General features: G+C 40.2%; 1 protein-coding gene across 1 annotated transcript in view; it reads right to left on the minus strand.

Moving 5' to 3' along the window:
* Positions 1–4,983: 4,983 nt before the first annotated feature.
* Positions 4,984–24,030, minus strand: part of CD163 (CD163 molecule) — a 27,930-nt gene continuing 8,883 nt past the window's right edge. Inside the window, exons 5-17 of the mRNA XM_006084199.3 lie at positions 18,266–18,586; positions 17,212–17,532; positions 14,923–15,237; positions 14,511–14,825; positions 14,045–14,137; positions 13,648–13,962; positions 11,924–12,244; positions 10,885–11,193; positions 10,279–10,311; positions 9,977–10,084; positions 8,679–8,771; positions 7,714–7,766; positions 4,984–5,181 (exon numbers count right to left, since the gene is read on the minus strand). Coding sequence (XP_006084261.1) covers positions 7,744–7,766; positions 8,679–8,771; positions 9,977–10,084; positions 10,279–10,311; positions 10,885–11,193; positions 11,924–12,244; positions 13,648–13,962; positions 14,045–14,137; positions 14,511–14,825; positions 14,923–15,237; positions 17,212–17,532; positions 18,266–18,586 — 2,567 coding nt within the window. The 3' untranslated portion in view covers positions 4,984–5,181; positions 7,714–7,743. The remainder of the gene's footprint in view (positions 5,182–7,713; positions 7,767–8,678; positions 8,772–9,976; positions 10,085–10,278; positions 10,312–10,884; positions 11,194–11,923; positions 12,245–13,647; positions 13,963–14,044; positions 14,138–14,510; positions 14,826–14,922; positions 15,238–17,211; positions 17,533–18,265; positions 18,587–24,030) is intronic.

Raw genomic sequence — 24,030 nt, forward strand, 5'->3', positions numbered from 1 at the left:
GGCTTCTCAGCTCACAGTGATTGTTCTATGTTCTAATTGTCCTATATGTCCTACCAGCTTATTTGGAAACATTTTTCTCCTCGATGTTTGATATATTAATAATTAGAGCTTATATCTTACAAACCTGTCTCCCTGATTATAGGGATAGGTCTAAGGAAAAGCCAACAAAGCCATCAGGGTGCTTATCTGGATTTTTCATACATACTTCCATGTGGAGTAGGCTGATTAATAAAAATGAAGCTATCATACATCTTAAGTATTAAAACATGGAGTAGAGTTTCATATTTAGGGGACATATTGAGCAATAAGAGGAGGGAGGTGGTGTGCATTACTACTAACACCCTCTCAAGCAATGGTGGAAATTCTGAAAGTACTATCAATTTTCATTTATGTCCTACTAGAGTATTAGTAAGGAAATATTTTTTTAAAATATATTTTATTGATTTTTACAGAGTGGAAGGGAGAAGGATAGAGAGTTAGAAACATCGATGAGAGAGAAACATCGATCAGCTGCCTCCTCCACACTCCCTACTGGGTATGTGCCTGCAACCAAGGTATATGCCCTTGACTGGAATCGAACCCGGGACCCTTGAGTCCGCAGGCCGACGCTCTATCCATTGAGCAAAACTGATTAGGGCAGTAAGGAAATATTTTAACAATTGACTGTCTCATACACAACTTTGGTAAAATAAATCTAAATATAGGTAAAGACTCTACATTACATATTACTTTAAAATATGTACATAAAGATTTATATTAATTATATATGTGGGGTTCCTAGGTGTGTATACAATAATTGGATATATATAGAGGCCCGGTACATGAAATTCGTGCATGGGGGGGTGGGGGAGAGCAGGTTCCCTCAGCCCAGCCTGCACCCTCTCCAATCAGGGGCATCCTTCTCGCAATCTGGGACTGCTGGCTCCTAACCGCTCACCTGCCTGCCTGCCTGATCACCCCTAACTGCCTCTGCCTGCCTCTGCCTCCGGGCCTCTCTCTGGGCCTGATCCGGAGCCTCTGTGGCAGCTGCTGATCAGCCCTTGCCTCTCTCTCTCTCTCTCTGGGCTTCGCCCACAACCACGGTGGCTGCTGATTAGGCCCTGCCTCTCTCTCTAGGCCTCTCTCCAGGCCTGATCCGCAGCCGCTGAGGCAGCGGCGAGGTCGTTAGGCCTCCGCCCGGACCAGAGGCTAAAAACCTCACTGTGCCCACCTTACTTCGCCCGGGGCCCCCCCCCCACCCCCCGCTTCCCCGCCCCGCCCCCCACCGCCTTCCCCCTCCCCCCACCCCCGCCTGGTGACCAGTTAGTTGTCTGCCTGGTCATTTAGGATGTGATGGCCCCTGGTCTTTTATAATGTAGATGTTATCCCAATAAATTTAATAAAAATTGTCTGCAAATTATGCTTACACTGAAAGTGAAGCACTTATCAATTTTATTTTAATCATCACTATTGGTGTACCCTATAGGTGTAAAATTTGGCTTCCACACTGTCAGCATTTCTTGGGGGCCAGACTTCAGAGACTTCATAGATACTTTTGAGGTCTTTGACCTTGCTCTGAAGTTACTGGCTGCCCAAGTTATCACTCGAGGTGGTGAATTTTTCTACATTGTCTTGGTCTTTTTCTGGATCATTTTTATTCAGTTTCTCATTTGGCCTGTGATCATGGCCACATATTGTTGGCTTTATAACTTTCATAGGTTTTCTTAAAGGGGTAGGAATTTTTGGAAAGGCTCCTTTCCTTGAACTCCCTTAAAGACATCTTTTCACCCCCATGGATGTCTTTAGTACCTAGAAGGACAACAGAGTGAGCACAGAAGGACATTGGTTTGTGGGGAAATGGCTGGGATGAAAGGGGAAAAAGTCTTCATGAGAAAAAGTATGGGTTGAGGCTGGAATCTGCCAGGCAGACCAGGGAGTCTTGGGGATATGCCGCTAAAGAAGAGGAGGAGAAGTTTGGGTGTGGTCCTTTCATCATGGACACTGGACCTGGGTTAACAGGGCCTCTTCCTCTTTTACCTTCTTTTGGTGAATGGGGTTGGTTGTTACATAACTGTGCTAGGAGTTTGTGGTTTCCTGGTCATCTTCACCATGTCAAAATTTCCCAGGGCCCTACCCCAGGCCTCTTAAACATATGCTTTTCTCTAGGAAAATGAGGGGCTACACCCTTTAGGCTTTAATTAATCAGGAAGCCTCTCCTCCAGCTAATGGTAGCTCTGGGAGAGAAACTTAGACATCATAAAGCACCATCCTTACACTTCCATGGGGAGGGGTGAGGATGCCGAGATGCTTTGGTAAGAAAGGGGACATTTCTTTAGCACTCCTAATCCTTCTCAAGCTTATTGACCCCATGTTCAATTCTTTTTTTTAAAAATATATATATTTTATTGATTTTTTTACAGCGAGGAAGGAAGAGGGATAGAGAGTTAGAAACATAGATGAGAGAGAAGCATCGATCAGCTGCCTCCTGCACACACCCTACTGGGGATGTGCTCGCAACCAAGGTACATGCCCTTGACCGGAATCGAACCTGGGACCCTTGAGTCCGCAGGCCGATGCTCTATCCACTGAGCCAAACTGGTTAGGGCCCCATGTTCAATTCTGCTGGGTCACATGGTAGGGAGATGATGCTTCCTCCAAACGTTTCCCTAGGCCACCCATTTCAGTGGTTCACTGTTCTTTCTCATCCTTCACCATTAGCTAGTTTTCATAAGATTTACCTAAAATCTTTTCAAGGTAATGTGACTGTCTCTGTGGAGATGTGAATCATCCTGCTTCCCTAGTACAGGTTGCTCTTATGCACCTTGAAAACCATTCACTTCTTGGCTACTACCAGAGAAATTTTCCATCTCACCCCCCTTTTCCCACTGTCCATGTGGCTCTCCCCACCTTTCTGTTTTCAAGGTTGAAATCATTGCCTTAGGCTGTCTTTAATGAATAGAGTTGTTCAACTGGTTATCTTAGCTTTGTTTAAAATCTTGGGGGTGATCATAGTAGGTATAGTATCTAGATTTGGGTTTTAACAGTATAAGGTGAATGAGGCAGGAATTTAAATTCCCAAAGTTGGGCTTCCTGTTTGTATGTTGAAAACTGCACCTCCTTCCCCCACCCCCCACTTCCTCAGGGAACTTGGGTAGTCAGACCCTTGGTCTGAGGATTGCAGACTCAGGTTCATAGAGGACAGGAGGCCCAGGCCCTGTCAAAGTATGGATCAGAGGCAGGGCTAAGGGACCCTACAGAATCCATCTCAGCCCCTGCTATCAGGCTTTGGAATTGCTGGGTTTGGTACTGGATGTGACCTACACTGACTTCCTGCAGAGGACTCAGGGTAGTGAGGCCTTGGGTCAACAGAGGGAGGATCCCAGGACCTGCCAGGGCTCAAGGTGAGGAACATGAGGGAGGAGGGAGGGACCCTGGACCCTAGAACAGAATCATCCCACCCAGGGCGGGATGACGACAACAGGCGATTTCTGCATCTGGGTCTCAGAGACTCGGGGGCTTTGGTATAGGGAGCAGGACCTCAGATACACAGAGGACCATTCCAAGTCCTGCCAGAGTCAACATTAGGATGTAGTGACCCTGGATCACATAACAGAGGGGACCCCACAGAAGCCCACCCTTGCTGTCAGCCCTGGGAGTCCCCAGGGCGGGATGACCACATGCAGTGTTTCCTGACTTCCACAAACGGGTCTGAGAGATCCTGGGGACATGGTATCAGGAAAAGGGCCTCTGGTCCACAGAGGGGAGGGCCCAGGTCCTGCTGGGAGTCATCCACGGAGGCAGCGGCGAGGTCGTTAAGCCTCTGCCCAGCCCGGGCTGGAGGCTAACGACCTCACCGTGCCTGTCACCTGCCCCCCCCCCCCCCCCACACACATTCGGTCATCCCTCTGGTCATTTTGGACATGAGGGGCCCTGGCTCATATATATATTGGCACACATATGAATATAGTTCCCAACATTGGGCACATAGTACATGGCATATAATTGAGTATTTAATGTACATACAATACTTGACAAATAGTAAGTGCTCAATAGATTTTGTGAAATTGACAAGAGGTATTAAAGAAATGGAAAGTCAGACAGATGTGTTTCTACAATATAGTTGCTTTGAAGCCCAAAATGCCAGGAAAGGCTGTATGCAATATCTGAATACCAAGAAAGAATTAAAAATCAATTTGCATCTAACACTGATGCAAATTGAACAAGTTAATAGACTCGAAGCTTAGTGTTGAATTACTATAAGTCTTATTACTATAACTCTTATTTGAGTTACTATAACTCTTACTTAGGTTTATATGAAATGTGGATAAGTGATTTTTAGTAAAATATAAACTTTCATTATAATCTATATATATAAAAGCTTAAGTGACTGAATGACTGGTTGCTATGATGTGCACTGATCACCAGGGGGCAGACGCTCAATGCAGGAGCTGCCCCTTGGTGGTCAGTGGGCTCCCACAGCCAACCTCCGCTGGCTGGCCAACCTCTCATGGTACCTCCTCCTGGCCAGCCCGAGGGACCCCACCCATGCACGAATTCGTGCACTGGGCCTCTAGTAGTTATATAGAAAAGACATAATTTATGCATTTATTTCAGCTTCTGTTTTACCATCCAAAGGAATTGAGGAAGTGAGCTATTGAATTTTTTTTTTCCTTACCAGTTGTTGCTGTGCATTTTTTGTCCATGACCAGAATTACAGTGACAAAAAGCAATTAAAGAACCAATGAGAATCATGCCTTGCAGAGATAACCATATATTATTAACAAATCCTTCAATAATCACTAACTTTCCCTTTCTAAAAAATTTTTGTTTTGATTTAATAATAATAAGAAAGTTATTATTTAACCCAAACTATAAAAATATGTATTATATAAAAATAAAAACATTATCAAATAAAAAGACATCACATTATATTTATGAAACTAAAAAAGTCAGAAAGCCCACTAAGAAATTCAGTCAAGAACAAGAAGTTAAGACGAATTTAAATCAGCAATATTCATTTTTATTTACCCCCCCGAGAGTCTTATATACAACTTTTAGTAGTCACATTCATCAATTTAATTTTTATAAATTCAGCAGCAGTCTTTGGAATAGTAGGAGAAAAAGGATTGTATTGTGATCTTCAGTGAACCAGGTGAATTCTTGCTCCATTCAATAATCCAAGTCTTCAGATATCTTAAAAGGCTGAATTAAAACCATACATAGAAAAATTGTTATATTCCTCTTTACACACACATGCTTATAAGAATTACATTATAATATACTGTAATGTATTACATTACCACACACTCTCACTGGCTCCTTTGGATTACAAAACACAATACTTTCCTGGACAGAAAACTTAAATGCAACAATTTTCAAACTTCAGTGTGCATAAATATGATTTCTATTCCAAAGAACTACAGTGATGTCCAGAAATGCTATTTTTAAAAGCACTCCTACATGATTCTGAAGCAGTTATTCATCAGTGATTACTCTTTAAGGAATAAGTAGTTTTAAATATTATTTATTATAATATTCATGCATTTGATATTATAAATCAAAAGTCATTCATAGTCCTCAGTTTATAATAGTGTTAGAATGTTTACATGTTTCTTTATACGTATACACACATGATTTTATAGGTGGATTTAATTATATTCAATAACGTGAGCACATAGATGGAATAATATTATTGCATTTTCATGAATGGGTTTTCCTTTTTAGTTTTTCCATATCAGCCACTTCCTGACTGATTGCTATTTACTTTGTTTCCAACGTTGGCTACTACTAACAACACTGTAAAAAATAAACCTTCATATATGTTCTTATATACTAGTGTCTTTATCTGTATGGAAAAAATTCTCAGTGGTAGAATTGTTGGGTCAAAGGATCTGTGAAGCATTTTAAGTTTTTTAAAATAGAAGTTTCCATTTCCAAAGACTATCACACTTCCTATTTCCAAAAGCAATGTTTAAAATTAGTTTTCTTTTTATTCCTACTAGCAATAAACATTGGTGCTTTTAAATTTTTGTTGGTCTGATTTACATAAAATGGCATCTCATCATTAGTCATAATTTGAGTTACTAGTGAATTTAAGCATTTAAAAATGTCTATCATTTGAAATTCATTTTTTAAAAATATGTTTTTTATTGATTTTTTACAGAGAGGAAGGGAGATGAATAGTGAGTTAGAAATATCGATGAGAGAGAAACATCAATCAGCTGCCTCCTGCACACTCCCTACTGGGTATGTGCCCACAACCAAGGTACATGCCCTTGACCGGAATCAAACCTGGGACCCTTGAGTCCGCAGGCCAACGCTCTATCCACCGAGCCAAACCGGTTAGGGCTGAAATTCATTTTTTATGAGTTATCTTTTCATAGCTTTCCCAATTATCCATTAGATATTGTCTTTATCATAACAATTGATGAGATATATATGTGTGTGTAAAGTTTACATACATGAATTTACCCTTTTCATGCAATATACAAGTTATAGGTGCTCTATGTGTCTACATATGATATTAACACTTTATATTTATATACTTTTAAGAGTTCCAACTTTTATCCTTTGACTCAATCTGTATTTCTTATATGTCATAATATTTCTTAAAAAACCCCCTTACTTTTGAAAGAATAGAAAATATACCCACTAATTCATTTCACCATTTTTCTTTTTGATGTATAACTTAGCAAATTTTTTGCCTTGTTCATTTTTTTCTTGTTATACCTTCCTCAAGAAAGCAAATTATAAAATGCAAATCTGTTTCTTGACCAGCTTAATCTTCCATAGCCAACACTTCCCCAAGAATCGCTAAAATAAAATATAAATATGAAATGTAGCAGATAAGACCATTCATTATAGGGCTCTATGCAGCCTTTTCATCTTGGGTTTTGCATCACTTTGCTTCTCTTCACAGAACCTCTCCATACCCCTACCTATTTCATTAAACAATCTTGTCTTTGTCAATAGTGTCTTCAATTTTTGTATTTTCAGCAGGATACCACTTATCACCATAAATATGTTCAATATATATTTTTGAATGAAAAACTTGTTTCCCAAAGGTGTGCTTCTCTTTTATGCCTCCATATTTTGTACTTGCTATGTCCTTTCCCTAAAATGGTCTATCTTTCAGTCATCTCCTATTTAACTTGAACATTACATCTTCTTCATAATTTTTCCAAACTTTCTACACTCCTATAGTATTGAATACTTACCGTAGCATGCATTATACAACCATAAATATGTCTTATTTATTTCCTGAAATTACCCCATATATCTTTAAAAGATTTATTCATATTTATTTACCCAGTTTTTCCTTAGCTCCATTACATACCATTGTTATGGCTTAGAATATATAGGGTGTCCCAAAACACTATACACACTTAAGAGCTGATAGTTCAATTGATGTTTCTTTTCAGATTTAACCCACTGGAATGAATAATTATTCAAAGTGTGCATACATTTTTTGGAAAACCCTTATTTGTAACTGAAAGGTGAAGTCGTAGTAATAAAAATCTATTATATATTCTCTATTTAGATATACATACATAAACATATATACATGTATATAAAATATGTGTCTATACATTCTTTCTAGTACCAGAGGAGCTCTCAATTTTCCAGAGGAATGTACTTGTTTAGAATGATGATGTGCCCTAACCAGAGGAGCTCTCAATTTTCCAGAGGAATGTACTTGTTTAGAATGATGATGAATAAATTTTCCTCACTCACCTCACTGGGTTATAATTCTCATTTTCCTTTTCAGTGTATTTCAGAATGGTCCCCTAGGAAGAGATTTGGACATGGAAATTAGTCGAGCAGCATTAAAACCGTCTGGCTCATTGAGATTTTCCGAATGGAAGAAAATAATTATTGGGAAATAAATCAGACCTCCCCTCAAATGTCTTAGAAGCTCTTTGAACATTTAAAAACACCATCTGTAATTAGGAAAGGAAACAAGTGTGATGTAGGGGGCACAGAAAGTCCTTTCCATGCCTTAAACATTATGTTCCTGACATAGTTGCAGCAAATATCAAATCCCTTGTATGGAAGAAGTGAGGCAGGCCCTTGTCAGAAGGTAAGAACTATCGAGAAGGCATTGAACCTTCATGAAGTAAGAAGGTATTGGGATATTTTTTCCCCAAACCAGCAGAGTTATGCTTCCCAGAGGCAGAATTAGTGCAGTGGTGCTAAATAGAGGTCAGTGGACAAAGAAAGAAGTATCATGTGATAGGAAATAAGGCTAGTGGCCTCTGATAGGATAAGATATAAAAAGTCCGAGCTTTTATGATTTTAGGAAAAATATGATAGATATAAAGTTAGAGAAAGGAAAGTAGCAGGAGTTTTAATGGAAGAAACTACAAAAGAGATATATGAAGAGTTAAGCTATTTTTTAGAAGATTAATTTCTGTTTTAATAAAATGAGGTCCAAATCATAATATTCTGCTTCATGGTTCTTTGCACCTCTGTCAGAAATATAGACCTCTTAGCCAGAGGTGTCCCCATGATTGCAATTTTCATGTTCTCTAAGAATAATTTTCAGTTCATTCCTGTCTTCTTCCTTACATGCATCATAAGTTTCCTATTAATACGTGTTTGTGATTTCTTTCCACTGTTATGCAAAGTAGAATGCCTCAGCCTCAATTGCAGCTACTGGACTGAAGCCCCGGGCTATTGACCCTTAAAGAACCACACACCTGAGGAGTTCAGCATGTCCAGATCATCTGCTTTCAGGCAAGAATTCATCTCCCGGTATTGAATTTGGTGGACAAAATTCTCTCTTGAAGAAACTGACAACAGACGTCTTAAGTTATAAATCAGCAGAAAATAGTAAAACTTTCCCTCCCTCTGTGTGCTTTTTCCTAGCAGTGCAAACATACCCAATCTTCATTCATACCCTTGTCTGGTTTCCATCCCATTCTACTACCAAGCTAAAGCTATTGCCATTGTAGAACAACCTAGTTTCTTCCCCCCCAAGGCAGCCAGAAGCTTTTCCGAATCCATTGGAGTGTTTCCTAAAATCTCGCTAAAATCTATCTTCCCTTCATCCTCACTATAAAGTCTTTTTCATCTTTCATCCCAACTATTTAAAACTGCTATCCTTGTCAGGAATGTGATCCTTCAATTCCTCATACATTCTGTTGCCCGGAACTTTCTTAAAAGGCTGCCTCACTATTTCACTCTTCTACATAATACTCTTTAATACTATTCTTCTTCTTGCCATGGAATACAGAACTTCATGATTTTCCCCCTCTTCTCCAGCCTTATCAGTAGCTTCTCTCATTGAGCTCAACTTTTATCCCCCCCCGACCCCCAACAACAAATGTTGCATCCTTTAAGCTTCTCTACACTTGTACATAGTTTTCTCTTCCCCTATAAATGCACCTTACTCAGTTATTTGAACTCTTATCTTCAAAATTTATCTTGAATGCCTCCTAGAATGGGCCTCTGATACTCCCCTTTCCCTTACAGCTAATTATTCTCTCCTCTGTGCCACTGTCCCCTTATTCATATGAATATATAACACTACCCTGCAAGTTATTTGTTTACATATATATCTCTTCCATTAGATTTGAAATTCCATGAAGACAAAAAACACTTGGTTATCTATGTCCATATCATAAGATCCTAGGCACATTGCTTGACAGAATGGCACAATCAGTAATAAGTATATAGCAAAAGCAAATGAATCTTCCGGCAAAAAAAAAAAAAAAGGATTCATGTTTAACTATATAAGCATATTTATTCTAAACTAGCAATTCTATCATGTCCCAGTTAAATATATAGGTGAAGTACAGGACTCATCAAAACAACCTAAGCCCCTTTTCTTTTCTACAATCTTATTCCCTCTTTTTGAGAAACTGCTTAAGCCTCTTGTAGGCTCCATCTTTCTGGCCATTTGATTCTTGGATCTAATATTTTTATGTGTTTTTTTTTTATCCCAAGAATGTTCTTATCCCATAAAACATTGGAAAGACCATAATTTAGCTCAGACCTGCAAGTTGTTGTAGCTGTCTTCCCTTCTGAGACCGCAAGAAGAACACGATGAGACCAATCAACACAATGACCCCAAGGACTCCAAGTACAACCGGGAGTGCATTACCTAAGTGCAAGTAAACATCACAAGAGATGAGAATGTCTTAGCTAAAAGAAGTGGGTCCCTTTCTTAGGTCAGATACAGGATCCTTGAAGTAAGTGTCATATCCTCAGAACTTCTAACCTAAAGTCTCTTAACAAAAGGAATTCTAAATAATGCAGACAGTTGGTCCTATGCTCAGAAACCTCAAGATTATATACCTTTGGCGTGTGATGATTCTTTGACTGCATTGCCTGTAGGAGAAAAAGAGAAGGAGACTCAATTCTAAGAGTAATATATAGAACAAATATTTCTATCTCTGTATACTTAAAACTTATATAATGTCATTAACCAATGTTACCACAATAAATTTAGTCTTAGAAAAAAAAAATAAGACCTGGTGACTGACTGGGGGAGGTGATAGATCAAAGGGAGAGGAAGAAGTTCAAACGAGAGATTTGGATGGGTGGTGGTACCACTTCCTGGGTTAAGGAATATCGACTTTTATTGAAAACAATTAATTTTTTATTTTCTATGTGAGCCTTGAGTGCCCTCAGTCAAGCAAACTACTGTTTCCGACCTAAAACGATGTTGTTCTTCTCTTTCTTCCCTCTGCACAGGAACACAGATAAGTAATATGCTTTACCTTGGGGAAGGCCAATGTATAACAACAAATATTTTCATCATTTCTTCAGACTGAGACATTATGATTCTTTCCCCACTAGACCCCTATGTTGGCATATCCAGTCTTTACACAATGCACTCGATGACTCACCCCTTCTTAGCTACCAGAGGTTGCAAGCTTAATCCCGTATCCTGGCACTCACCTGAGCATATCACAGCAGCATCTTCCTTGTGCCCACAGTCACTGTGCCCCCAGGACTTGGCAGGACAATCCCACAAGGAAGACTCATTCCCTTTGCACTTCACTTCATTGAGCCATATGGGCCCAGTCCCCTGACCAAATGCCGCCTCTTTGAGTGCCTTCAAAGCTGAGCCACAGCCCAGCTGTCGACACACCACCTGAGCATTGTCGAGGTTCCAGGAGTCATCACACACTGTCCCCCAGGAACCGTCGTGCCAGACCTCCACACGTCCAGAACAAGTAGTGTTTCCTTCTTGAAGTCTTATCTTGTCTGAAAAATCAGAGACCCAAGGTCATTTTTGAGAAGATTAAAAACTCCTAAGAGGTCACAGGGGAAAAGAGATATTTGAAACTGTTTTTAAGACTATTTTAAAACGTTGCTTATTTAATGCACATTTAAACAATAAATTTAACAAAATGTATCTTTTATGAAAATACATGTCCTTTCAGCAAAATATTTCATATTGGACATAAGAACAGTAGTGTGACATTTCACAAAATGTCAAATAAATAATGTGAACATTGCATAATGTTAAATTTTCTCAAATATAAAAGAGCTTGAGAGATTGCCAGGTACATAGAAAATTTCTTCCAGTTTAATAAGATGGAGAATGGGGAAATACTTTAGGATTGGTCTTTATGACTGCTTCTTGTTTTATATTAGTACATCAAAATGATATTGAAAGGAAAATTGGAAAGGTAAAGTAGACCATTCAATAGTTAAATACTGAATCACATATTCTCTGCTCCTCATTTGTTCACAGAGAAAGCAATTGAATAGGACTTTCAGGAAGACCATGGGACGTATAAATATTCTATGGAAAAATGATCTCTGGTCTTGAAAATCTATAGATCAAATGAAATAAAACCAATTTTACAATCCAGGTAGAATAGGTATTAACTAGAGTTTACCCATTCCTACTTAATGAGATCAGAAGATCATAGTGGAGTCACAGAATGGAATTTTCATATAGGCCAGAGTGGAATTTTCAAATACTCACGGGCACATGTGATCCAGGTCTCCTCTGAGGGGCTTGCCAGTCTCTGCTTCCATGGAGATGATGGGCACGCCCATAATGTGTCAGGCCCTTTCGGACACTGAACATTGTCCACCCACATGTACCTGGACATTGTCGTGGCTGCAGATGCAGGGCTGATGTTCCCTTTGTCTGCACAGCCCAGCTGCCTGCATACCACCTCCACAGTGGTTGGAGACATGTTACTCTTGCCAATGGTGCCCCATGTTCCATTATAAAAAAGTTCCAGACGTCCTGCACAGGTCTCTCTGCCGGTTTCACTGGTCAGTTTCAGAGACAAGAACTCTGGAGTGAAATACAGAGTGAGTAGTTTCACATCTTCTCTGAAAATTCACAAGGCTCCTTCCCTTTATTCTGGTGTGAGAATGACTTCAAAAATGAGTACACTAGCCCTAGCTGGCTCAGTGGATAGAACATTGGCCTGCCGACCAAAGGGTCCCGGTTCAATTACGATCAAGGGCACGTACCTTGGTTGCAGGCTCCTCTCTGGCCCAGGCCTTGGTTGGGGCTCATGCAGGAGGCAACCAGTCAATGTGTTTCTCTCACATAGAGTTTTTCTCTATCTTTCCCTCTCTCTTCCACTCTCCCTAAAAAAATCAATGGAAAAATATCCTTGGGGAGGATTAACAACCACAAAAATAAGTACACTATATCAATTAGTAGTAATTTTTTTTAGTAACTATGGGGTGATTTAGTAGATTTTAGTAAAATATAATATTTTTCTATATCTTCTGCTTTTACAGTCTTGGGTTTTGTACTTGGGACCTCTTTAGAAGGCCACCAATGATTTTAAGTTGACTTCTAGGTCTCAATAAAAGGCTCAAATCTTTTATTAATTACATAGTTTGGACTTTCTACCTAAGTTACTGTATTTTATCCTCAAGAATTTTTATTCCATTCATTTTTTTGCAACTGTCCTTGACAGTTAAAATTTACTGAGATATTCAGATACTAAACCCAAGATTTTGTGTGCATTGCCTTAAAATGGAATAGCCCCCTTTCTGACACATCACAGTTTTGTTGCATGTGATCTCTACCAAATGTGTGTCATTAAATGTGGTTGATGTCCACATCACTTCTGGCATATAGAATTTTTCACTTCCCTAAGTTACTGATCATAGTACTGTTTTCCCCAATATATTACAGCTGAGTACATTTTTCTACTTCACCATAGTTTCTGAAGCTTGCCATGTATACAAAATAAGATCAGTGGGTTCTTCTGATAATTTTTGCTCCTATGACAAATAAGTCTTATTTGTCTGTCATGAAAAATTGCTTGGACATGATAGTTATCTTTTTCTCTGTAGAATGTAGTACTAATGTATTTCTTCTTGTCTCTTAAACCTACTTTTTAATTAATACAGTGATTATCAAGAGGTATGCTGAATCTTTACTCAATATTCAGCTCTACGTATATTTGTAAAAGAACTTCTCATTATTAGTTTTGTTGTCATTTTTGTGATATGCAAGCTCATTTCTGAAATTTTCTCCTTCTAATTTTATACTACCTTGCATAGGAGGTAACACTAATTCATCAAATCTATACTTCTGGGATCCTGACTCTTGCAATAGTTTCCTCTCTACTTGTTTTTCAGGCAATTCTTTCAGATTAATACCCCCCACTATCCTTTGCCCTACCTCAGTCTTTTCGTATGTAATTGTGACCAGAGATTATGTGCAGAACTTACCTGAGCAGATAGCTCCTGCATCCTCCTTATGCCTGCAATTGTGCCGCCCCCAGCCATGTGAAGGGCACTGCCAAATACGAGCTTCTTTTCCATTACAGTTTATCTCATCCAGCAAGACGGGCCCTGTTCCCTCCCCAAAATAAGCAGAACCAGTGGCATTAATGGCGACCCCACAGCCCAGCTGTCTGCACACCACATGGGCATCGTTCAGGTCCCAGCTGTCATCACAGATGGTGCCCCAGGAGCCCTCATGATAGACCTCTACTCTCCCAGCACAGCGACCACCTCCATTTACCAGGCGAAGTTGACCACTCTCTGGAGAGAGAAAGTAAAATATTACTAAAAATGCATTCCTAAGGATTGAGATAGTTTTTACAGATTGATCACTGATTCTCACCTATGCAAGCAACAGCTCTTTCTTCGGAAATGGTAGAGCTTGTTGGGGTCAAAGATGTTGAATTGCACGGGGATAGTGTCTGACTCTGGTTTCCTGCAAATACCAAACTGCTCAGTCAAACAAGATTCAAAAGGTAGAGTGAGGAAGGGAGGCCAGACGAATGAGGTATAAGATAGATGAGCTGGGAACAAACATAGCTTTAGAGAGAAAGAAATGGGACTGGTCAACCAGGCAAGGAATTTACCAGGTGCTTTAAGAAGCACTAGATAACTATGAGACCAATGAACATCCAGTTCACACTTTCTCTAAAAAGGTAAGTGAGGTTAATATTCCAGTACGTTTCTCATGACCCCTCACAATGGATCTTTCCCTTTTACGTTTGTTTTTCACCCCTACAGGTGCACCTGCTCTGAAGGCCCAGCACCCATGGGAGAGGCTCGTCACTGGCTGCCCTTGATCCTCTTACCTGAGCAGATTACAGAGGCCACTTGCTCTGCAGAACATAGCGATGCACCCAGAGCAGTTACAGGACAATCTCCCATGTGTTGCTCAGTTCCAGTGCAGTAAAACATGTGCCTCCAGATCTGACCGTTTCCTTTCCCAAAATGTGCTCTTCCTGGGATAGAAAGGGCAATCCCACATTTCAGCTGCTGGCACAAGACGTGGGCATCTTCCATGTCCCAGTGAGAGTTGCAGAGGGATCCCCAGGTCCCTAGAACCTTGAGCTCCACTCTTCCTTCACATGAGGTCTTGCCATTCACCAAGCGCATTTCTGTGTACCCTGGAAGGAAACAGGGCTTTAAAAAGATGTCTGTGATGACCTAGCCCTGCTGTCTCCCAAGCAAGGGAACAGACTGAACATGAACTCCGAGTCTTACTTGAGCAGACGACGCCAATGTCTCTGCTGTGACTGCAAGTCCCATCTGGGTGGGGTGCGACTGGGCAGAGTGAAAGATGGGACTCGTGCCCCTCACACTGGAATTCTTCAGCCCAAATCCGTCCGTTTCCTTCTCCAAAGTAAGCTCCCCCCAGGATAGAAATAACGGTGCCACACTGCAATTCCCTGCACAGCACAGTGGCAGATTCCAGAGAGAAGTCAGAGTCACAGACAGAGCCCCATGTGTCGCCATATTTAACTTCAACACGACCAGAACAGGGAATGTCTCCTCCAACCAGTCTGGGTTCCCTGTGGGCTGAAAAATAATATTTCAGTGAGAGAGAACATAATTCCAAGATTTTTTTTTTATGATGGAAGTAAGGAAGGGAAGTGAAAGTGAGAAAGGGAATCCAGGGTGATTAGTCATTTTCCACACTCGTTCCTCTTGGCTTCTTTGCCTAGAATTGGGCATAGCAAATTCTAGAACTCCCCATTCCTCATTAGACCAATTCATTTGAGAGAATTCTGAAACTTTGCCTCCTGAAGCCAGCCTTTCTGTATTTTCCTTACATTGTTCATAATAATGGAGACGACAGATAATGTGTAGTCACTCTATCTTTTAACCCTGTACTTAAATCCTCCACCTACTGCCATCTGGGGTCTGCCCCAAACTTTTCAAATGGTTTTGAAAAGTTTTTCAATATGCTTCCTGTTTTCAAATGATCAGACCCCCCCTTTTCCCTTTGATATATTGCACTTGATACATGAGATACTTCTTTCTCCTGTTTTCTCCTCCTTCCTGCCTGACAGAATCTTTCATGAATTCCTTGACTGAAGGTTCTAGCCTCAACTTTCCCATCTTATCAATGGACATTTTCTCTTAACTGCCAATAAATGTTTTCATTTATACTTTTCTCTTTGAATTTATATTCATAAATGTATCTACTTGGACATCTGTAACTTTATGTGTTCAAAATGGAATGAATTATCTACAGACAAGCTCACTGTGTTCTTTTCCCAATTAATGATATCTAGACCAAATTAGAATGACCTGAAATTGAACCACTTCTTTATCCACCATAAGCGCAATAATAATGATATTAGTGAATACTAAGTGAGCGCCTATTATATATGGTATTTTACTAAGTATGTAACAAACATTTTTCATCCTTATAATGGTCTTAGGGGGAAATCATTGATATCATTCCAATTTTACAGATAAGAAAAGTGAAACGTAGAGAGTTGTAGTAATTTGCTAAGTTCATACAGTGAGTTAGTGAAGACTGGGATTTGAAGTTACGCAGTATATTCCAAAGCCTAGAATCTTGACCCTCACACTACACTGCACGTGTGGAAAGTCACCAATCTCTGTCAGTTTTCCAGCATATTTCTTCTGCATAATTTTTGCTATTGCTTTAATTAACACGTCTACCTATATCAGATAGTTCTTTGCAATAGCTTTCTAAGTCCTCTTTCTAAAAAGCCTATGACACAATCACAAATATATTAATTGCATTTCAAATATTTTCACTTTTTTATCTTTAAGATAATTCAATATTTCTTTTCTACTTATACAATAATTTATCATTTCAGTAAATACTATTAAGCACCTGCAATGTTTTTAGGCATTTGGGTGGGTTTGAAATCACAGAGTTCAGTCTATCAGTGAAGACAGATAATACTAACACTACGAATAATTATCATAACCATTTATCCATCACTTGATGTGTAATTCCTGTGAAATGGGTGTTTTGTTGCCACCATTTTTTCTTTTGAGGAAATTGCAGCACAGGGAGCTTTGGTAGACTCCCCAACACCACCCATCTATTAAAATTAAGGAGAAATGATAAACACTAATAAGTTAGCATACTTTAAAATACTGTATGATGTTACCTTAAAAGCCTTAATATCTATTTCTCTATCAATCATACCCAATGCCCCACCCTAAAGATGCTTGGGCATAGCATGGTTTTTCATGCTTTTGTTCCTCTGCATAAAGTTTTCTCTCTACTTAAAACACATTTTTCCTACCTCAAATCAAACTTCTTAAAAAATTGATTGAAAGTCTTATCTGAGCAGATCTGGCCAGTGGCTCAATGGTTAGAACATCGGCCTGTAAACCAAAGGGTCTTGGGTTTGCTTCCCGGCCCCAGTCAGGATGTTTGCAGGAGGCAACCAATCGATGTGTCTCATATCAATGTTTCTTTCTCTCTCCTCCTCCCTCCCTCCCACTCTCTTTCAATGGGAAACATATCCTTGGGGTGAGGATTAAAAAAAAAAAAAGTCTTACCTGAGCAGGTAACTTTAGCTTCTTCATAGTGATCACAGGTAAGTCCACCCCACTGCCAATTCTTGCAGTCCCAAATAGAAGTTTCATTTCCTATGCAGCTGATTAAAAACAGCCACATGTTTGTTGGCTTAATTTTGGAATAACTTTGATAGGATGTTTGGAGTGCAGATCCACATCCCAGCTGTTTGCAAACCACATTAGCTTCTTTCATCCCCCAGTTTCTGTCACATACTTTCCCTACTAGTTTCTGAATTTCCACCTCCACTGTCCCAGCACAGCGGCTGCCTCCTCCTATAAGTCTCAGTTCCAGATCTGATCCATCTGCAAAAGAAACATAAATTTAGGTTATAGGTACATGTGCAGATTAACTCCCAAAGGATTTTTAAAAAAATCTTGCTCCTTTCCAGATACGGAGGCACTGGAAATGAAGGCTTACCCATCTTATGGCTTTTCTCACAGCCAGCACAGATCATACATTTGGTTAGAAATAGGATGATAGTTTCAAGGGTTAATAAAAACCGTCAATGGCAGAAAAATATGAACAAGACAGCTATTTTTAAAATATTTAAAATTTATATTATTTTTTGTCCCAGAACTCCAGGTAGATTTAGAATCCAATAGCAGTCCGAATAATTACTATGAAAAATTGCACCAGACAACCCTCAAAACTAGTAAAAAAAAAAAAAAGAAAATGTTAAAAATTCATCACGCCCTGACTGGTTTGGCTCAGTGGATAGAGCATCGGTCCGTGGACTGAAGGGTCCCAGGTTCGATTCTGGTCAAGGGCATGTACCTTGGTTGCGGCCAGAACCCCAGTATGGGGTGTGCAGGAGGCAGCTGATCGATGTTTCTCTCTCATCGATGTTTCTAACTCTCTATCCCTCACCCTTCCTCTCTGTAAAAAATCAATAAAATATATTTTTTAAAAAATTCATCACAACTGTAAAAGAATTCCCAACAAAGAAATTATTAGATATTTCTATCTCTCAGACATATTCTTACTCCTAAAGAATACAGGTCTTTCCTTCTCGGTTTTTGTTTTGTTTTAACTTACCAGAACATACGACACCAGCATCTTCATGATGATTGCAATAATGCTTCCCCCATTCATGGTGTCTGCACTGCCAAATAGCAGGTTCATGTCCTTGGCAGGAAACGCTGTCAAGCCAAATGTGTCCAGTTCCCTCACTGGCGTTAACGCGACCAATGCCAGTGATGGCAGTTGGGCATTCAAGTTGCTTACATGCCACAGCGGCATCATTACTATCCCAGCCATCATCACACACTGTCCCCCATTCTCCTTGGAATTTCACTTCTAATCTTCCTGAACATTTAGTGACTCCATCAACCACTCTCAGGCTCAGATCTGTTCCATCTGTAAGGAGGACACAAAACAAGTCAGTGATAAAGAAACAGTAAGAGACTTCCGGTCTCCATGGTGGAGCAGGTAGACTCTGTGCTCACTTCCTCCCATGACCACATCAAAATTACAACTAAATTAGAGAACAACCATCATTGAGAAATACCTGAAGACTAGCATAGGAGTGGAGACGTGGGATAGGCAGGTCCCATATTCACAATATGGCAAGTAAGAATCCAGGGGGGTATTTTGGCTGCAGAGGTACCCTGAGGAACAAAGGGTCCCAGCCCCGTCTGTGCTCCCCAATCCAGGGCATCAATGCTGGGAGGAGGAGTCCCCCTAACATCTGGCTGTGAAAACAAGTGGGTATTGTGTCCAAGAAAGATAATGAGCTGCTAGAGACAGAGGACTGCAGGTCATAAAGGGCCTGTGCACAGACTCACTTGTTCACAATCTCAGTCACTCACAATCTCACTCACTCCAAGCTCCAGGACATGGGATGCACCTTGGAAAGTTCCAGGGACCTATGGGGAGAAACTAAATGAACTAACTTTAGGGTGAGAGCTGGAGTGACAGGGTTTGGGGTCAACTCTGTCTGGGAATGGACATTCCTTTGTTGAACTCTCTTCCCACCCTGCCAGCCAGATGTAGGCGGGCACCAAATCTGTGCTCTTCATTAATCTGGCTAACACCATTCTGCGTCCTGGTGATTCCCTGAGACCCTGCCCCACTCAACTAGCTCCTCTGGCCTGAGCCTCTTTTAGTGGCTCCTCCATACAAGTGGCCTGCCTTGGCTCCCACTGCAGACTTTCCCCCAATCTCTAAAACCCTGAACAAGCAACAGCCTGCCTCAGTTTGCTAAGTGGCCCCAAACCCAGCATAAGTGGCGACTGATCTCAACTTGCATTGCAACTCCCACCAGGCGGCCCCAAGCCTAGCATAAGTGGTGGCCAGTCTGGGCCTATAAGGTAGCCTCAACTAAGGGGACACAAGCTTGGCACAAGTGACAGATGGTTTCAGTTTGCCGCATAGATTCTTCTAAGCACCTCTGAGCCCAGCACAAGTGGTAACCAAGGAACAGATCACTTTGTTAATCAGCTTAACAATAACCCATAACCGTCGGACCAACTCAGATCACTTTGTAGGTTCTACCAAGAGGTCCAAGAGAGGCACAGGTGGAAGATGACCTTGGCATACATAGGAGTCTCAACCAAAAGGCTCTAGAAGTAACACACCCATTGTTTTTACAATAATAAAAACAAAAAGGGTGACACTCAAACACACACACATTAAAGGAGTAAAAAATAATGACAAACACAAAAACGTGGAGGGGTGAATGAAAATGGTAGTGATTTTAGACTGTGTTTGAACTTAAGTAACCATTAACTTAAAATAGACTGCTATAAACATTGCTTAATATATGTGAAGCAAATGACAAATCAAAACCCCCAAATCTATGAAAAATGTACAAAAAATAAAGATAAAGGAATCCAAACATAACACTATAGAAAGTCATCAACATAAAAGAGAGGCGAACAAGAGAATAAGAAACTGAGAACTATAAAAAAATCAGAAAACCATTAATAAAATGTCAATAATTACATACTTATATATAACTATTTTAAATGTGTATGGACTAAAAGACATAGGGTGGGTGAGTGAATAAGAAAACAAGACCCATACATATGCTGTCTACAAGAGACCAACTTTAGATTGAAAGACATACACACAGACTGAAAGTAAAGGGATGGAAAAAGATATTTCATGCAATGGAAATGAATAAAAACAAAACAAAATACTGGGATAGCGATACATATATCAGACCAAATAGACTTTAAAACAAAGGCTATGGCAACAAAGAAGGGCATTTCATAATGATAAAGGAATCAATCCAACAAGAGGATAATATCTCTTGTAAATATCTCTGCATCCAATGTAGGAGCACCTAAATGACAGACAGAAAGGGAGGGATCTACACTAATGCAATATTAGTAGAGGATTTAACACCACTCTGACATCAATAGATAGATCTTACAGACAGCAAATCAACAAGAAACAAAGGCCTTATAAGACACATTAGACCAGATGGACTTAATTGACATTTTTAGTACATTTCCTCCCAAAGCAGCAGAATATACATTCTTTTCAAGTGCACACAGAACATTATCCAGAATTGACCATGTTAGGTTACAAAACAAGTCTCATAAATTTAAGAATATTGAAGTCATATCAAGCATCTTCTCCAACCACAGTGTATGAAACGAGAAATCAACTACAAGAAGAAAACTTGAAGCACATACAAACATGTGAAGCTAAAAAAAAGGCATTCAAATTGAAAAGATGCTCAATATCATTAATCGTTAGGGAAATGTAAATCAAAACCATGATGGATATCACCTCATACCTGTCAGAGTGGCTAATACACAAACCAGTGTTGGAGAGGATGTGGGGAGAAGGGAACCCCTGTGCATTGTTGGTGGGATTGTACAACCACTAAAAATTAACTGCCATATGACCCAGCAATTTCACTTCTGGCTATTTACCCAAAGAAATCCAAAACACTAATTTGAAAAGATATATGCACCCCTATGTTCACTGCAACATTATTTATAGTAGCCAAGGTGTGGAAGAAACTTTGGTATCCATTGAGTAGATGAATACATAAAGAAGATGTGTACATATGCACAGTGGAGTATTACTCAGCAATAAAAAAGAATGAAATCTTACCATTTGCAAGAACATGGGTGGTCTTAGAGGTATATTTAAATTAAATAAGTCAGACATAGAAAGACAAATATATTATTTCACTTATATGTAGAATCTAAAAACAAACAACAAAACAGAAACAAACTCATAGATAGAACAAATTGATAATTGTTAGGAAGATTTTGGGGGCTAGTTGAAGAAGCTAAAAAAGATTAAGAAGTACACATTGGAAGCTATAAAAACAGTCACAGGAATGTATAATACAACCTAAGGAATACAGGAAATAATATTATAATAACTGTAGGGTGCGGCTATAGGGTTAAGCCTCGGACTGAACTGTTGGCACAGCCACAAACAAGTCCCAGCTTAGAGGGCACAGTCCTCTTAGCATAATTAGGCTTGACTTTACTATGCTCCCTAGATCTTATCCTGGTAGCTAATGGGCTGTGGGAGGTGCAGCAAGTGCTGCCAAAACAAGTGAAACTCACAAGAACATTGTAACTATGGTGACCACTACCTCGTTTACCTCTGGCTATAAAATAAAGGCTCAGCTTGCCTCTGGATCTCTGTGGCCTCAGCCAGGCACAGGAAGATCCACCCTAGACCCAGCTTATTCTCTTTGTCATTACTTCATCCTTCACTGCTCTCACTCAGGCTTTCGAACCCTTGGCTTGAGCTGGCTCGGCACAATAACTATGTAGGGTGGCAGATGGGTACCAGCCTGATCACGGGGATTACTTCATATGTTGTTTAAATGTCTAACCACTGCAATGTACACCTGAAACTAACATATTATTGTGTGTCTGTAATTGAAAAATAAGTTTAAAAAGAAACAAAATAATAAGGGGACTGTAAATAGTTGTATCTGAAATGAGTTCAGGAAAAGGGAAGATATAAATAGAGATAAAGAAAACAATGGTATACTTTGATTGAACATTCCTAAAGATGACCTGAAACTAATAAAAAAAATATTGAATATAAATTGTATTTTAAAAATAAAATAAAATAACACATGAATGCACATAAAATAAGTGTTAAGAAAAACAAAACAAAAAATTATTAAAGACGGATGGAGTGGATTGGGTAAGAGACAGGACTTTTCAGTATAGAGAGCTTGCACTGTAACTCCATAACAGGAGTTCCAGGAGCTGAATTTTATCTAGCGATAGGCTTTTTGATCACCAAAGTTTTTGTTGAAAGTGTTTGGTTGTTTTGTTATTGTTGCTATTGTTAAATGTGTATTTGCATGTGTTTAGATCAATGGTTCTCAGTGTGGGGCACACGCCCCACAGGGGGGCAATTTGAGAGTTATTAACAGTGAATTTTTTGTATTATGGTTCTAGAGGCCTCATATACAGTATATAAATTTATATTGTGACATATTTATGCATTTCAGTTCTCTTATATGTTTTGAAACTTTATTTGCTATTTTTTTCATATCACTTCATGTTATTATTATTTTTAAACAATTTCTTTTTCAGTACTTCAACTGTCCTTTCGTTCTTTTACTTTTCTCTTTCATGAATGCCATGTTCTTTGGAAGCTTGTTTAGACCAAGTTAATGTCTTTTTAGGCTTCCTCCATGTGAATAGGAGTTCACTTTTTGAATAATAAGAATTATATATAATGGGGGTGGGGGTTGGGGGGTGGGGGGTGGGGAGGAAGAGGCATCAGGATTTTAGAGATGCTTAGGTGGGGCATGGCCCAAAAAGGCTGGGAATCACTGGTTTAGATGGTACTCACACACTCTAGTTTGCCTCAATACTCAACACTCACTTTTGCCTCTGGTTGCATTACCTATCGACACTACCTAGTTAATACCTGCCTGGCCCTTTTGTGACCAGTTCCTTAGTTTAAAAGTAAAGCAAAGCAAAGAGAAAAGGGACTTAACCTTCTCCCAATCAATATTCCTCAAAGAACAGAACTGGATTCTGAGTAATATCTACACTAATAAAAGAGAAAAATGGTAATTAGCGTACGACCGCTACCCTTCCCATTGGCTAATCAGCATATCCTTATGCAAATTAACTGTCAGCCAAGATGGCGGCTGGCAGCCAGGCAGCTGGAAGCGAACATGAGGCTTGCTTCCTCCAGTGACTGCGAATTCCAACGTTCCCCCGCCTGCGCTGCCGGCCTCTGAGCTGGCAGTTTGAAACTTTGTAACAAATATAGCCGGCTGGGATCTCAGAGCTGAAGTTATACATTGTTTCGATTATAGAACAGCAAACAAACCAGCAGCAGAAGCCTCAGAGCTAGAGCCAGAGCTAAAGCTGGCCCAGAAGAAAAAAAAAAAAGAAAAAAAAGAGCGGTTGGGAGCTTCAGTCAACAACCGCCAGCCTGAAAGCAGCCCTCAGCCCCTCACCCAGACTGGCCAGGCACCCCAGTGGGGACCCACACCCTGAAGGGTGTGTGACCAGCTGCAAACAGCCATCATCCCCTCATCCAGACTGGCCAGGCACCCCAGTGGGGACCCCCACCCTGATCCAGGACACCCTTCAGGGCAAACCAGCCTGCCCCAGGCCTCTATCCTATATAGTAAAAGGGTAATATTCCTCCCAGCACCGGGATCAGTGGAGCCGTGAGGCCTCCTGGCACCGGATCAGCATGACAGGGTGCAGCGCCCAAACCCCCTGATTGCCCTGCGGCTCTGTGTGTGACAGGGTGCAGCACCCCAACCCCCTGATCGGCCTGCTCTGTGGGTGATAAGAAGGCAGCGCCCCAACCCCCTGATCCCCCTGCTCTGTGTGTGACAG

Source organism: Myotis lucifugus, unplaced genomic scaffold (genome assembly GCF_000147115.1).
Source record: "Myotis lucifugus unplaced genomic scaffold, Myoluc2.0 scaffold_10, whole genome shotgun sequence".
Taxonomy (NCBI): domain Eukaryota; kingdom Metazoa; phylum Chordata; class Mammalia; order Chiroptera; family Vespertilionidae; genus Myotis; species Myotis lucifugus.